General features: G+C 48.1%; 1 protein-coding gene across 3 annotated transcripts in view; it reads right to left on the bottom strand.

The window, feature by feature from the left end:
* The window catches only part of PTPRG (protein tyrosine phosphatase receptor type G), a 725,910-nt gene extending 709,886 nt beyond the window's left edge, over window positions 1-16,024 (bottom strand). For all 3 annotated transcript variants that reach the window (XM_060022819.1, XM_060022820.1, XM_060022821.1), the window contains exon 1: window positions 15,273-16,024. In XM_060022819.1, the coding sequence (XP_059878802.1) occupies window positions 15,273-15,357 (85 nt within the window). In that variant the 5' untranslated portion in view covers window positions 15,358-16,024. The remainder of the gene's footprint in view (window positions 1-15,272) is intronic.
* Window positions 16,025-16,648: the final 624 nt, after the last annotated feature.

The raw sequence follows: 16,648 nt of genomic DNA, 5'->3' as shown, positions 1-16,648 counted from the left end.
CACACAGCTGCTCTCACCACCCCTCCCCTGGGTTTCCAAGGCAGGCTCAGGGCGGGGCCTGAGGACCCACTGACACTCCTTCAACACCCTAACTTCAAGACTTCAACATCCTTGTTTATCCCTCATAAAAGAACTTAAAACTGAAACCCAGATTCTCATCGGCTGCACCAAACAAAGGGTATGTGTCCACCCTGCCAATCGTTCCCTGGGAAGGAAGCAGCCCCATCCAGAACCTGAAGAACAATTAAACAGGGATGGATTTTCCCAGCCAACTCGCTGCTTCCCTCCCCAGCAGCGGCCACCCTCGCCCAAGTTCTTGGCCTGCAGATGTGCACTGACACACAGGACCCTGGCTAGAAACCCCTGTAGGCGGACCTGAGCTTCCTGATAGAAGTGTGTTATGTCTCTCACATTCCCCCTATTTTCCACGTCCAAATTCAGCAGCAGGTTGGCAAGTACAGAATATCTACTCTACTTGGAAGAGCCGTTCAGTTTAACATTCTGTTGTAGGAAGGAATCAAACGTCCTCTAGAGACGTTCTGGATGTGTCTCTACTATACTAACGCAGAGACAAGCCCCCGACCCATCTCAACAAATCCACAGCTGTGGCAAAGCTTGGACAACTTCCTGGTAATAACCCAGAGTGCAGTGCTTGGATCTGGTATGAGACTGGCCAAAAACAGGAACCTGGGCTGCAATAAAACCAAATACCCAGGAGCGTAAGTACACGGGCCTGGGAGACTGTGTGAGGAAAGATTCTATGGCCTCTTCCACCTGGCAGGAGGGCATGGGCGCTACGGCCCATTAGCAGTCTTGTCAGGGCATTTCTGCAGGCCACTGGCAATCTCCGAAGATCTCTAAGGTCCCCGCTGCTTTTCGAATTGCTGAGCAAGAGAGCAATCAGAATGCTCAAGGTATTCTACGCAGTCCTGGATTTCCTAGGCGGCAGAGGCTGATGTCTTAAAAGCATGCAGGCCTGTTTGCAACACTCCACAGGTCCCACAAGGCATGACCAACTGGAACCAGAATGGGGAGAAATCAAAGCCAGGAGCTCGGCTAAATGCCCACTCACGAGCTAAAACAATAATGGTTATTATTTTCAAGTGCTTCCTATTTGCCAGGCCTGTGCCAAACGCCTTCCATGACTTACCTCATTTACTCCTTCAACAAATTCGTGGAGCGGGGACTGTTACCCCGTTTCACAGACGGGCAAACAAAGCCACAGATCTCTATCCTGATATCACCCAGACTCCAGTGCTTCCTAGGGCCAGTGTCTCCCAGAAGGCGACTCTCTCCATCAATGACAAGGGTCTCTCCTGGTCCTGTGTTTTCAAGGGGCTGGGATGGAAAACGTGATCGCTGTCACACAGGGGACTGCAGTTATGAAATGTTCTTGTGAAAGGTCAGGTAAGGTCTGAAGGAGCCCCCAAACAGACGCTATCCAATAAAAATACAGTGCAAGCCACGAATGGGAGCCACATATATAACTTTAAATGTTATGACAGTCACATGAAACAGTAAAAAGAAACAGGTGATATTACTCTTAATAGAGTCCACTTAACCCTATATATCTAAAACATCATTTCAGTAGACAATGTAAAATTTTAATGAGATATTTTACATACTTGTTCCATATGTCCTGGAAATCCAGTGTGTATTTTACACTGAAAACACATCTCAATTTGGACAAGTCACATGTCAAGCGCTCAATGGCCACATGTGGCTGGGGGCTCCCATACTGGACAGCACAGCTCTACAGATATTTCACAGTAAATTAGCTAAGGCCCAACATTAGAAGGGACTTTTAGGGGGGAAATCCACACCCAGGAAACAAATATGGGCTCACTTGATGTCATCCAAGTACTTGGTATATTACCAACACCACAAATTTATCTGATGTCAGCTTCACGAAAGAATTTCTTTTGCCTTTCATCCCTGCTCTCCAATTTCCTTATCAAACATAATACTGATCAGAGGACCGCTCAAATTTTGAGAAACAAGCTACCCTAAAGGTAACAATGAATGTATTCAGAGTAAACACAAGATACTTTACCAGGTATAAACAACAGGGGGAAAGGGCCCATTTAGTCAGTCACAGTTTTGAAAACTGTTGTTTACCAAGGCCATATGTAACACTTACTTAAATAGCTAGGAATTCAAAAAGGTGTCACTTTGGAATATAAACAGTCCTAAAAGAGCCATCATCTGATGCAAAACCTCTGGGCTTTGAAGAAATGAAAAAATAAGCAACTAAGTTTAGATCCCTAAACCTCCATTAGTAAAGCTTACCCATTAGAACACGATGTAACCACCATCAAGAGACTGGACATTTTTCCTCCTGAATAAATGAATGTGAGTCAAGTGTGAGCCCAAATCAATTTCATGGATCAGGAAGCCTTTGCACAGGTACTTGCTATTGATACCTGCTGTTTCAGGTCAATTTCAAAATAGCTGTATGGCTTAAAAATTGCCTGTATAGCAGCAAACCTATTTGCAAGGATATAAAAGCCCCTTGGATATGCCTGTCCAAACGCTATTTTCACAGGTTGACTGACATGTCTCAGTATAGCACAGGGATGGCATAAAAGTCCTCTCCCAGGCCAACTCTTACAAAGGATTCCAAACCCCAGTTCGGGCAGGCCTTAGCAGGAAAGAGTTCTGTGATCAACTAGCAATGTCTGCCATGGCTATGGGTAAAGATGAAGGGCCTCATGTGTCAATTGCAAATCCTGTGTAGAAAAACTGCAAAAAAACACAGGGGCAAGAAGAATACAAACACACATGCTACAGACTGTCACTGAATGTTTCTATCTGCACGTATGCAGAGCATGTGAAGGGTCCCACATTAACAGAGAGATACAGCAAGGCATGTACATCTTACCCACACAGATAATTTCAGTAATGAGAATACCAAGGGTAACCTAAGGCTGTTTCTTCAGGCAGCGGGTATTTAGGGAAAATTAAAACCTAATAGACCTTTTAATACATCTCCGTCAACAGACAATGTTCCTGAGTGGTCGCGTGTGCCTTAATTCATCCACCACCTACTCTGCCAGCAGAGAAGGAACATGATATCATCCAGAAAGCCAAATTCAAATTCTGATCCCACTACTTCATTAACTGTGGGATCGTTGCTCTCCCCCGAGTTCCAGCCCTCCCACCTTTTCTTAGGGTTGCATGGTGTTAACTGAGGGCGTAGTTATGCAAGCACTTCTTTCATAAATCTTAAGCAACAGCTATTAAAAACAGGTACCATTTATACCGTCCTATGCGCCTAACGCTTTCCTGGTGCTTTGCACACAGGATCTCATTCCACGTTCGCAAGGACTCTGGGATATTGAAACTCCCATTCTACGGATGAGAAAAACAGTCAAGTAGGTACAGACCCAAGTTAGTACAGGACAAAGCTCAGATTCACTAACTTGAGCCAGTTAACTTGACTGACAGATCTGTGCAATTCCAAAAACATGCATTTGCCACTGGCCTCTTTCATCTGAATCCACCCATCTTAAGTCTCATTTCCTCAAAACCCTGTTAAAGGTCCCTAGGCATCTGAGAGTTATTTCCACAGACTGCTTTGTTTATCTGGTCAGAGTGCTTACAGTTCCCCCAGCTTCTCCAGAAATCAATTTTCCCTCGACTCAGCATCTCGAGTGAAGACACAAACCTCAGGAACCAGCAGGTCTGTCACATCAGTTAATACACTGCAGTAACTGAGACGTTTTTCTTTTAAAAAGCACATCCTAAAAAGGTCCAGAAAGAACTCTAATGCCAGAGTCACCCACCCTCTATCACATAAAATAATTTCAGCAGTTTCTGTGCAAATTGACCAATTGAGAAAATAAGGGGCTGATGCCTAAAACTGTCAAGTGATTTTCCGCACCCTCCACACGTGGCCTCTGCACACACGTAAGCAGAGAAAATGACTAGTTTTGGAAGGGAAAATAACTGGCTGGGAGACGAATAAAAGAGGGCAGGCACTGAGTAGCGATGTGCGCTAGAAAACTTAACTTATGCCTAAGCACATTTGGACTGACATGATGCACAGCTAACACCTGTTTAACCAAGGGCATTAGACAACATGGTCGAACCGATACCTGTCAAGCAAGCCCAAATGGTCAGTTCAGGCAAGCCCTTCTCCTAGACCAACCTGCCCAAAGCCATTACCAGGCAACAGATCAACATTCATCTTCACGCTCTACAGTCAGCTCAGGCAAGTTCTGCTGCCCTCTACCTACCTGGTGTCGCTGTCACCAGGACAACCAAAGCAGAAGTGAGACCGCCTACTTCTCCTGGATGACCCTACAGCCAAGGTCATTTCTGATACAAATGAACACCAGATTCACAGAATTTAGCCTAAATTATTGCACAAGAGAGAAAAAAAGGTTTGTGACCATCAAAACCTAACCCTGCTGCCCCATGAGACATCTGACCCCTAATTAGAATATATCATTTTCAGCAATAGATACCCTGGTGACCAGTAATACAAAGTACAAATTTAGCTTCTCCGTTTTTAAAGATGGACTTCAAACACCATGACAATATATATAAACTCTGAATTCTCTTAAGAAAGATGTTGACCTTGGATATCATGTCTCTTAAGAGGATGCAATGTGACATTTCTGGAAAACACATACAATGATATTATTACTGTCTTGGAAATGTCCTGTAAGTATTCTAGAGAGCATTAGCTGCTCATTCTCTCAGTGCTCAAAAATGACTACCACCACCTAGATACTGAGGATTCAGCAGGTGGAAGGACTGAAGTCTTGCCCTCAAAGGGCATGGAGCCTAATTAGGCTCTGAGTCATACACGAACAATTCACACAGATGTACCGTATATTATAATGACTACTTAAAGAACACGTGCTGGAATTAGGGTGAAGGAATTGCCTCCTCAAATCTTCCAAATGCCCATACCAAAAGCTGGACACTCTACTCCATCCAAAGTTCAGGTTTTTCTATGTTGTTGTTGGATGAATTAAGATATGTGATGTTTCCAACACAGATTAGAAATCCATACATGTGTCACATGCGAAAAATTATTAGACCAGGAAGATTATATGAAAAAATTAAGCTCTTTGGCAAGGGACCCACCAAGGTGACATCTCCAATATTAATTTACTAGATTCTACTGTATTGGTCACTGGCCTTCTGTCTCTTACCCCCCATATCATGCCCTTCTTGGGGAGTTTGGTGACAAGAAAGTGACCAAGGGCACTAGTTCTTAAATGAGAAACTTTTTAAAACTGAACAAGCCAACAGCAATTTAATCAGCAGTAAACCTGCCACATTATTATGAAGTATCCAAGCAGCAGGCTATGTGCAGAGCCAAAAAAACAACACAACAGGAGCGGTGAACTTCAGACCCATAGGAAGGGCGCCGGTTCACCAGCCAGTGATGCGCTTGGTTGCGCTAGCACACGCGCACACATACACACAAGCAATCCAGGCAATCAAAACCCCAAACAACAGCAAGAAAAGAAAAAGAGAAAGAAAAAAAAACCTGTCCCTCAGGTAGAAATCTAGAAATCACCTATGCAGGTGGCAAACACCTCCAGAGATCAGCTGAGAATTGTAAATAACCACTGCAGCCCAGGTGAGGGCCCCATCGCAAGGGGCGCCCACTATTTAATTCCAGCTTACTGCTGTTGCCCAGCAAGACACACGCCCTACGTTGCTATACCTTCCAATTTTCCAGGAGTTGCCCAGACTTTTATGAGAAGCCCCCATGAGGGCAGGAGTCTCCGTCCGTTTTGGTCACCACGGTCTCCCCAGTGCCTGGCTCGCTGCAGGCATTCAGGATACACTTGTGGATGACATGAATGAGAAATGCCCCGCTTTTTTAATTCAACTGTTTTTCAACACAGTATGGCCAAACAGAGCACGTGCCGGCCAGAGGCGCCCTGCAGAGATCCAAATAACCCGAATGACTGTCCTTTCTCCATTCCTCTTTTCCAGGGTAAGCTCAGGAACTACCTTGGGGATTTCTTTTTAGACAAAGAATCCTGCCACCACCATCCCAATCCTAAATCACATTCAGTAGTTTTAAAATCCAGGCATAACTTCATTGGCATGAGCAAACTTCCTTTTTTCCTTTTTTTTAACCTGGACTCCAGGAGAAATCAGGTTTCCTGTTTTAAAAAAATATATAGCGTACAGGCATTTCATTAACCAAGATCCACTCACTACCTTGTTTGCTAACTCGCCCAGGATATTGTGCAGCAGGGTTTGAGAAATAATCAAAGGGTTCTTAACACCTTAAAAAGCAAACTCTCAGAGTAAAGCTAACCGGAAGGACCCCTCACAAATCACATTATAATATGGACTGGGAATCTGAGTTGTGTATTGCAGAAAGGCCACAACCTCCCAAACCACCCAGTGTGTAATCAACAATCCCTAAAAATTCCAGAAGAATTTTAGAAGCCATTTAGTTAAGGGTGAGGAAAACAACCCCAAAGAAACTGAGGGTCTTGCCCCGATCCCACAGCTGGCTTGGCGGGCTTCCATAGCTAGTTCTAAACTCCAGAGAAAAAATCCAAAACCCAAAACCATCTCGTGCCAAGCACAACTCTCTTAGACATTTTCCTGAAGTCGTAATTCAGAGCCTGCAGGCCACACTCAAATGATACATGGGATGATAATAATACCCCATTATAATAACATAACCATCGTATTCAACGCCCCAAACGAAAGTTCTCAAATTATAAACTAAATCAATTTAGATCTTTTTGAAGAGGATTCAGAAAAGCTCACCACCAGCAAACTCACTCTATCAGTTATTATCAGCTTATTCAGAAGCTAAAGTAATTGGCAGAAAGGTCATCTCTTCAATGTAACCAAATAAAATCCTGTAGTAATTGCCTTACTTCCTTACTTAATTGTAGCAAATACAAGAAAACACCTTTATTTCACCCAGTGTTTATGGTACTTGCTTATACGGGAATAGCAGTGTCAAATACAAACGGCTGGGTCTGTCTGGGCCTGCCTGTGCAATTAGGAAAAACATCTTCCAAATGAACAGCAACCGTTCTGACTCGAAATTTTTTTTTTCCATTCATTCATTTATTTATTTATTTATGTTTGTATGCGTTGGGCCTTCCTTGCTTCGCGAGGGCTTTCCCGGCGAGCGGGGACTACTCTTTGTTGCGGTGCACGGGCTTCTCACTGCGGTGGCTTCTCTTGTTGCGGAGCACCGGCTCTAGGCACGCGGGCTCAGAGTAGTTGTGGCTCGCAGGCTCTAGAGCGCAGGCTCAGTAGTTGTGGTGCACGGACTTAGCTGCTCCTCGGAATGTGGGATCTTCCCAGACCAGGGATCGAACCTGTGTCCCCCGCACTGGCAGGCAGATTCTTAACCACTGCACCACCAGGGAAGTCCCTGACTCAAAATAATTCTAAGAGACAACTAGAGAGACATATTTTACGTACCACCCCCCCCCAACAAAGGTGACCTTGAACAAGTGACAACCTCCTTTTGGGTTTAGTTTCCTCATCCTCATCCTAAAGTAAGGATACTCACGGTTTCTTCCAGAGAGGATTAAAGGCATATAAGAAGCTCAGACACAGCAGCTAGATCATGGCAAGTGCTTGGTGAGTATGGGCTGTTATAACCATTGTTCCCATTTTAGAGATTCAAAAAATGAGGCCCATTTGCTCAACATAACACTGCTACAACAGATCAAGAATTTCATCCTGGACCTCTGAGGTCTCCCAGACCCCCACTGCCACCCAACCCCACTTCCACAGGATGTTGAGGAATTTGCCCAGTGACATAGTGACATGACAGCTACCCAGTGACATAGCCAAGCCCAAGACTACGGCTCTTAACCTCCGCACTCACTGAATTCAAACACTTCAGGAAAAATGATATATTTTAAAAAACGAACAGAACTCACTTTTTATAAATAACCATCGCCTTGTAAATGAATCCTACTGATGATTTGTGACTAACTTGACTCTTGAAAAGTCAATGACATTTCCTCACTAATCTGGACTATGCTTTTATGTCTGGTAAATGGCTAATGGCTGTGTCTCCTACCCAAATTATTCCGAACTGATGAGTTTATCTGATTTAAGTGCACTGTGGAATTCATGTGGCTGCAGTGGTGTCAGAATTCAAACACCTCTTGGATTCATCTAATACCTCATATGAATTCCTCAAAAGTATACCCACTGCAGTATCAACTGACAACCTGCTTCCCTCTCCTTGTTAAGAAAATAGTATCACAGACCCAAAAATAAGAGCAGTTGTCCTATTTTCTTACATGGAAGTGTTACATATTCCATGAACTATGCTTTCATTGCTTCTTTTTTAGTTGCTAGATTTCGGCAGCCAACTGTGTCACTTTGCTACATCCCCAAAATAGCTAAGTCGAGTAGTTTAAAATCATATTTTGTTGTTTGGTCAAAAAACCATCATGCTGATTTCAGTCTGCAAAAAAACTGATTAGAGGGCAGGAGCTTTGCATGCACAGTGTGTGGTTCTCTCTTGTATACTCTGCAGGTCTGAATCCATGAAGACATGGAGACAAGGGCATACGTGTGTTCAAGTGCCACGCAAGTACAAAATAAAAGCAACACCCAAAGACTACTGTTTGCTTCCCATTAGTGGCACACAATTAAAACCCAGAAATGACAGTCAAAGGTAGACCCATTCTCCTTGGTTACCACACAGCACAGTAGGCCTTACAAGGGGGATGGGCATTCCAGGGTGCAGGACCAAGCAGCTCTTTCTACAGAGGATAACACCACACAGGGATCTTGCGTGGTACATTTTAAGCCTGCAGAAAACATTTATCGCCTTTTAAGCAGGGAAAGAGGAGCCTCCTTTGCGATGTGAGCAAGGAGGTTATCTCAGACTTCATGGAGGCTTTCTCATTTCTTTAAACCTCAAAATGTAACCATTTTACTAATTATATGTGGGATGCCCTCATGCCAGCCTCCCTCGCCCTCAAGAGCAAATCCAGGCACAAAAATCATCATGCAAGTTTATATAAATTTTTTCAAAATGTTTTTGTTTTTACATATGTCTTTTTCAGTTCAATTTTCTTCTTTCTCTATACTCCTACCCAAATCTCTTTAACACACACAAAAAATGGTTAATTTATTGAGCACTTACTATTTACCACGCACTGTGCTAAGTCCTTTAGCATGCATTCTCATTCAAGCCTCACAAAGACCTTAGGAGTCAGGGTCCTATCACTATGCCATTTTGCAGAGAAAGAGAGGGCAAAAAAGTGAGGCACAGAGAAGTTAAGTAACTTGTCTAAAGCAGCACAGCTAGTAATGGCAGAGGCCGATTGGCTCGAGATGATATTCCGATATATTTTAAACAACTTCCCACAGCTACATGACTCAGAAAGGAAATAAAAAGTATTAACAAGTTCTAGGCTCCTAAAAGATCTCTCCTTTTCATATGCAGATAAAATAGTACAGTGATTCTCCTTCAGTGGAGAAGTTGCCTTCCATCCTCCACCCCAAAAGCAGCAGGAACACCACCCAATTCAGTTAAGGGGGCTCCGAAAAGAGAAACCGGGCACACCTGGAACCTGGTTAGCTGACATTCCCCGACCCAGCCCTAAGAGCACTTTTTACAATGTTTTTTTTTTTTAATCATCATATCAAGTGCTGTAGTCATAAAAATTTTAAGACTGCATAGGCCTGGCAAGCCAACTCACAAAGATCATATATTTTTTCTGTCAAAACACCAAACATTTTGCTACAAGTCATACCAGATGAAATGGCCCCTCCAATTATAGGTGCCCCTATAGAAGGAGACAACTGCTCATGAAGCCCTCTAGCTACCTCAAGCGATCTTGCACAGCCATCGCTGATAAACCTCACAGTCCTTCTCATAATAGGAAAACCCCACAAACTTATCTGTTATATATTTCAATCATCACAGGCTTTTCTGAAAATGAAATTCACCTACATTACTTCCAATCTTTTTTTTTTAAGAGACATTAACAATTTCTTTGTCTTGAAAATGAGACAAAAAGGAATTGTAGGAAAAAAGCAAGGAGAGGTAAATGGTATTTAAAAACATGCATCATTTTTGGAGTGATTTTTTTGGTTAGAACTCCACGTAAACAAATAAAAAATAAAAAGTCAGGGGCTTCCCTGGTGGCGCAGTGGTTTGAGAGCCCGTCTGCCGATGCAGGGGACACGGGTTCGTGTCCCGGTCTGGGAGGATCCCGCGTGCCGCGGAGCGGCTGGGCCCGTAAGCCATGGCCGCTGAGCCTGCGCATCCGGAGCCTGTGCTCTGCAACGGGAGAGGCCACAACAGTGAGAGGCCCGCGTACCGAGAAAAAAAAAAAAGTCAAAGCAAAGTCATTAACAGAGAACTTTTTTTACAGGTGGGCATTTGCTCTTGTGAGTGCACACAACACTGCCATAGTTCTGGAATTGGGTCTTTTACAAGCAAGATGGTCACTTCCATTTCTCAGACAGGCAAACAAAGGTATGGGATCGTTTAATCATTTGGGAATACTTACTGAGGGCCTAATGCGTACCAGGGTAACCTCATTCTGGTTCAAATTCAGCAACGGCCCAGGGAATTCCACAAGCAGCTCTCACCGCCTGTTGGGGGCAGGCTATTCTCAGAAGAACATTCTCACTTTCCTGAGCCCCTCCCTCAGTAGCTACCAGCTTTGCCCAGATCAAGCTCAGACGGAGAACTAAATGTGGAGGCAGGGCACATCTCCTTCGCTTCCTTTATATTGTTAGATACACAGACCTTTTATTCTTTACACAGCCAGCCAAAAACGCAGCTTCACTCATTACCACCCCCCACCTGATAATGGTCAACCTATAACCAAAGCCCACCAAGAGCTTACTGGGGGATTCAAGCACTTTTATCACTTTTGAGATAACTTCAGATGCTTTGAATTTCTCCCATAAAGTCTGATTTATGAAATGTGACTACATGAAAGATATGCCCTAGAATTAAAGTGTTAATCACAACTTTTCTTCATTCTTGCAACTCAGAATGCACACCTATGTTACAACTTTATCCTGCTTAGGAATGACATTGCTGAAGGTATATTCAGATTAAAAAAAAAAAAAAAAAAACTTTCACCATAAAAGGAAAGAGGTAAAGCAACAAAGCACCAGCAACACTTAATTGCTTTCCTCACCTAGGTATGGCTAATGTGTCCAGGCTGTCCTTTTGGTCAAGAAGTTTCCAGGAAAATGAGGGAGGGGTAAGGAAGTAGAAGGGGATAATAATAATTGTTCTGGGGTATTTTAAATGCTCTTTCATAAAAAGCAAGAAAGTTCATTTCAATTAGTGCAGTGATATGTAACTGATTATACTACAGTAACGTGGGAGTTTTTCAGAATAGAAAGATGCATCAGAAAGGGTTTTTGTTTTATTTTGCTGTGTTAAATCATCAGCATTCCCCATACTGCCTCATTTAAACAATGTTATCTTTTATCCTGTGAAAACGGGTCCATAATTAAGGGGAGATGCCCAGAGCTTCACAACTGTTTAGTTCTTTTTCTCATTTCAGCCAACCTTTCCAATAGCCATTCTGCCTGTGGCAACAGCAACTTCCCTACTTCCAAAAGGTCCTGTCATGCCTATTTGTACTAATATTCTTCATCAACTCTGTAATATGAGCACTGTTTAGAAGGAAACATCGAAAATTTTATGCCATGACTGCATTAGAGGGAACCAAGTTTCAAGACTGGATAAAGATCCTCCATTTTCAAATAAGACACTTTGGGGAAGGGGCTGTGGCGGGGGGGCATGGTTTCTCACCCCATCCCTGAAGAGTAAGACTGCTGACTTACAAATGTTACTTTTGCATTTTTCTAATAAGTCCATAGAGGCTGTCCACCAGGACTAAAGCATGTACATGCAAATACACCAAGAGACAGCTCAGAGGGAGATTCGCAGGACATCAATCGTGGATCCTCTGATTCTGACACATCCAAGGTACACAGCAGAGCTTACCCATCTGAAATGTTTCCAACATCAGCCTCCTAGATGTAATGTAATTACTGTACAAAACATCAGAATCAAAGAGAAGGGTTTCAACTCTGAGGGCAGAAAGAGAAGTCAATTAAAAAAAAAAAATTAAGTTTCCGCTGAATAGCTTAAAAATGTAAAATGTTAACCCTTCCAAATAACATAATTTATTTGCTGTTGGAGGCACTTAAATTCTCAATGGAGATATATACACCAAATGCTTAAATGAACTGTGTGTAAGATTTGCTTTAAAATAATGAGGTGTTGGGGAGGATGGGGTGGGTAAAGGAAGAGGGAAAATTGAGTTGTAACTGTTACAGCTGAGTAGGGGGTTCACAGGGTCCCATTATATTTTTCCATTTTTGTAAGTTTTTCCATAATAGAGTATCTTTTTTAGATGTCAGAAAACAACGTCCTATGCACTACATCATGTTGATAACACTTGTGCTCTGGAAAATGGAAACATCAGTTGAAACATTAATGGCGACACGGGTCCCACACCTGCCATACTGCCGTTGAGAGACTAAAAGCCACTGCTTCCCATCCTCTGGGGAAAGACTCAGGCCAGGGCAATGTTTCCAAAACCCTCCCAAATTAAAGTTACCCTCTATCTTTCACAGGAGCTGAGAACAAATGTATCAGAAAAGTTCGCACAATTCTGAGAGGAAACAAACAAAATAACCAACAAGGGATTTTGGTGAAGATGTCACAAGGAGGACCCTAATCCAACACCAGAATCATCTTTATCCCTCGTGTCAAGCAGGTAAAGCCTTCTCAGGTCAGGCCTGGCAAGAAGGGGCGTCCCAAAGAGAACTCGGGTCCCCATCGGTTGAGAGCCGCCCAGGAGCACCAGGGTGGAGCTGACGCCGCCTCTCCGCTCCCAGGCGCATCTGCAGCGGCCCAGCCTCCAGCCCCAGCCTCATCCCACCGCGGCCCCAGGGCACCTAGGCGGGTGGAGGTGGCGGGAGCCTGACGAGTGGCTCGGGGGCGCCCCCTGAGGTCCAGCAGCGTCGCAGCAGTTTTGGAAAATGGAAAGCAGACGTCTCCGGCTCTTGACATTTTAACTTTGGTTGCAAAGGCTGCTGCTGTACCCTCTCCGGGCGCACTTTCCCAAACCACAGCCCTCCTTCCCCGCGCCTCGCACTACTGCCCCTTCCCTTTCCGACACCCTACGGCTCCCGAACCACGGAATGGGCTATTTATTTACCTCGTAGCGTGAGCACGCACAGAAAATGTGGAAGACGAAAACTGTCCCAGCCCGACGCAGGCGGCATCACTGGTGGTCCCATTTTGGATTTCAAGGCTTCCTCAGACATCAGAAAAAAGAAATCGCGGCTTGGCCCACTGACTGCACACCCAAGTGTAAGGAGAGGGCCAGAAGTGGAATTAGAAATTCCCCGTATTTCGCAAGGCTGCTCCCCTGCTGCCTCCCACTCACCCCCATTAAAACGTGACCCTTAAGAAGTTCAACCCCAGTGTGCACCTGAGCCCACTCAGACGGCAAGTCCACGACACAGAAAAAAGTCTAGGAAGCTCAATGATTAACACAAATACTGAGCACTGAGGAAGCAGGGGGGGATGTTTAAGGGTAAACGTCCACACCGCCCCCGGGTCCCAGTGGAGGCAGGACCCTGGTGAGCAAACCCCAGGCCTCGGGTGAGTGTGAACGCACGTCCTCGCTCGGCATCCGAGCTGGGGTTCTGGGCTGTGGCCGGAGTTCCGTGCGGTTCCGGGGACAGGAGAATGCCCAAAGGGAAATGCGAGGTGCCCGAAGAAAAAACAGTGCTTTGCTTCTCTGCCCCTCGAGGCCACCCCCGTGCCTGCAAAGGGGAAACTCGCTGCCAGTCCCCGAGGGCAGCAAGAGCGCCCGCGACCTCATCCAGGGCGCACGACGGAGGTGGGGGAGCCGGTGCACCAAAACCGTGCGCTCGGGCCACCCGGGGACAGGCGGTTATGACAAGGGGGAGCAGAAACATCGGGAGACAGGTTCCTTTTTTTCTGGATAACACCCTCCTCCAAATATCCAGGAGCTGGTGGATGAGAAGGCAGAAAAGCAGGGGGGGGGGGTGGTTCCCTGTCCTTAGGAGAGCAAAGGATGAAAAACGAATCGCTCCCTTCTTCCCACCCCTTCCCCGACTAAGGGCACAGGACAAGGCCTCCACCTGGGGGAGGGGGCTGGACAGACCGAAGGGAGCTCAGGGCTGCAGCCTGGGGGGAAAGGGGAGGCTACAAGAGGAAAGAGGGAGACAGCTGGCTTCTGCCCTCCCCTAGTGGAAAGAGGAGGTGGGGGGGTCGGCCGGTGGAGGGCTGGAAGTGGAGGGTCGCCGAGCCGCACACCGCTACGTGCGGTGATTTATTATCTTCATCAATGGCCAATACTTTTCCTGTCTTAACCCGACCAGAAAGGAGCGGGTCTGGGTCTGCCAGCCGCGAACAGCCTGCAAAAGGGTAAAGATGAAGGTAGGCAAGGCGCGAGACAGAAAAAAATCCGCCCCGGCACGAACAGCAATTCAGTTTCCGACCCGCCCGCCCCCCCGCGCCCAGACCCGAGCAGCCCAGCCAAGCAGAGTTGGGGGATAAAGGGGCCGCGAGCCCGGGCTGGGGGAGCCACGAATCTCCCTAAACCGCCTGCTCCCTGCCCTCCCACCGCTCCCAGGCCCCCGCGCCCAGGAAGGCTCCATCGCGCCGGCACCGAAGCTCAGCCCGTGCCCCAGCCCCGAGCCAGGGTCGTCCCTGACCCCCGAGACCAGAACGCAGGCTGCTTCCAACATCTCCAGTCCGCCACGGCCAGCCTCCAGCTTCCATTCCCCGAACACTAGCCTCTCCAAAGAGTCGGGGAGCAGCAAATCAAGTCCCCCCCTTCTGAGCCCCTTCAACCCTCGCCTGAGCGAGGGACGCACCCTGGGCCCCCCAAACCCACAGAGACATACTCCCCATGGCCCCAATCTCCCCAACAGTCCCAGAGCGCTAGCTCTCCCGAACAGCGGCGGGTCAACAGAACGGGTCTTTTCTCCTGACTCCGACTCCCCCGGGCCCCCTAAACCCGAGCGAGAGACACACTCCTGCGGCCCCTGTCCCCCTCCCCGGCCAGCCCCTGCTTCCACCGTGCCCAACCACCAGCCTCCCAAATTACGCCGCCAGAACCAGCGGAGCGGCTCCCTCTCTCCTCCGCGGGCGTCGACCCTCCTCCACCCTCTCCGGGGTCTCCGGGACGGGCACCCGAGCTCCATGCCCCGGCGGCAACTCCGCATCCCCCGCGCGCGCTGCCCAGGGCCGCGTCCCCTCCGCGGCCGGCACTCACCGGGGAAGCACACGACATAATGGAGCACGGAACTGGTGATTTTCAGGAACAAAATCCACCAACACGGTTCCAGTAACCTCCGCATGTCCGAAAACGCACATCGAAAAGAAGAAAGCAGGGGGGGGTAAACTTGTTGAATAAGTTCTTGCCTCGGTGTAAGCCTTCGCTAAGCCCGGGCTCTTCCCTTGCTAGTCCGCTCTACTGGGCCCCCGCGCTCAGCGGACCGAGTCCCCCTGGAATCCGGGAAGCCGCCGAGCGCCCCCCGGAAAATCTCAAAAAGTGACCGAGAACGCGGAGCCACGCTGGGGACGATCCTCGGCGGAGAAGGGCTGCTTTCCGTTCAAAAAGGAGCGAGCCGAGCGAGCAGGGCGAGGAGTCGGCGGGCGGCAGTGATGCCTGGGGCCCGGGGTAGGCAGGGACCGCAGGCGGCGGCGGCGAGCAGCCGAGGATCCCCAACTTGAGTCGGCAGCGCAGCCCGAGAGCCGGCGGGCGGCGGCGGGGCTGAGCGCGGCGCTGCGTCTCCGGGCTTCAGGCAGGCAGCTCCTTCCAGGGCCCGGGGAAGGAAGAAGGCATGTTTGCGAGCGGGGAAGGGGCGGGTAAAGGCGGGGGGAGCGAAGAGCCCCCCAAAATAGAAACAGCCAGAGGAAACCGAGGGAAACACAAAGGATCTCAGAGGGACGCTGGGGCGAGGGCGCCTTCAGTCCATGCTCCTGAAAGTTGTGGCTCTGGCGCGAGCTGGGGAGGATCGGGGAGCGCGGGGCTGGAAACTAGCCATGCCTCCATACAGGAAGTAACATGTGAGCATGGATCCTGGCAGAGACTTTAAAGCCGGCGAGCGAGCGAGCAAGGGGCGCGCGGCGGCGGTGGCGGCGGCGCGCGACCCGGGGCGCGCAGCCGGGCTGCCGGCGGCGGGTGCGCGCGCCCCGTGCTCTTAAAGCAGCCGCACTCGGCTCCCAGCTCGCAGGCGTCTTACAACCCGGTTCTCCCCGCCCACAGCCCCGGGTGCTGCAGTGTCGTCTGGGGCAGTTTCGGGGCTGGGGGCCGCTTTGGACGGGTCTCGGAGAGGAGGAGGAGAGCGACTGCCTTTGGGACCGGCGAGTCTCTCCCAGATTCCCGTCCTGCGAGTTCTTAAAGACGCCGCGCTGCGAGCGGGCTTGGCGAGGTTTCCCCCGCCCCCTCTGCGTTGCTCGCGTATCCGAGACTTGGGGGGGCCCAGTCTCCGGTTTGAGGAGAGGTTGGGGCGGCCTGCTGCCTTTACAGGGCAAGGAGGTTTCATGTTGGGTTTCTTCGCCCTGGCAGCACCGCGGTGGGGCGCTTCCTGCCCGCCCCCTGTTCACTCCATGCTCGCGCCCCCAACCCGGCGAATGCCCCCGCCT

Source organism: Delphinus delphis, chromosome 10 (assembly GCF_949987515.2).
Source record: "Delphinus delphis chromosome 10, mDelDel1.2, whole genome shotgun sequence".
Classification (NCBI taxonomy): domain Eukaryota; kingdom Metazoa; phylum Chordata; class Mammalia; order Artiodactyla; family Delphinidae; genus Delphinus; species Delphinus delphis.
Note: the sequence above shows the minus strand (reverse complement) of the source record. Positions and strands in the feature narration are given on the sequence as shown.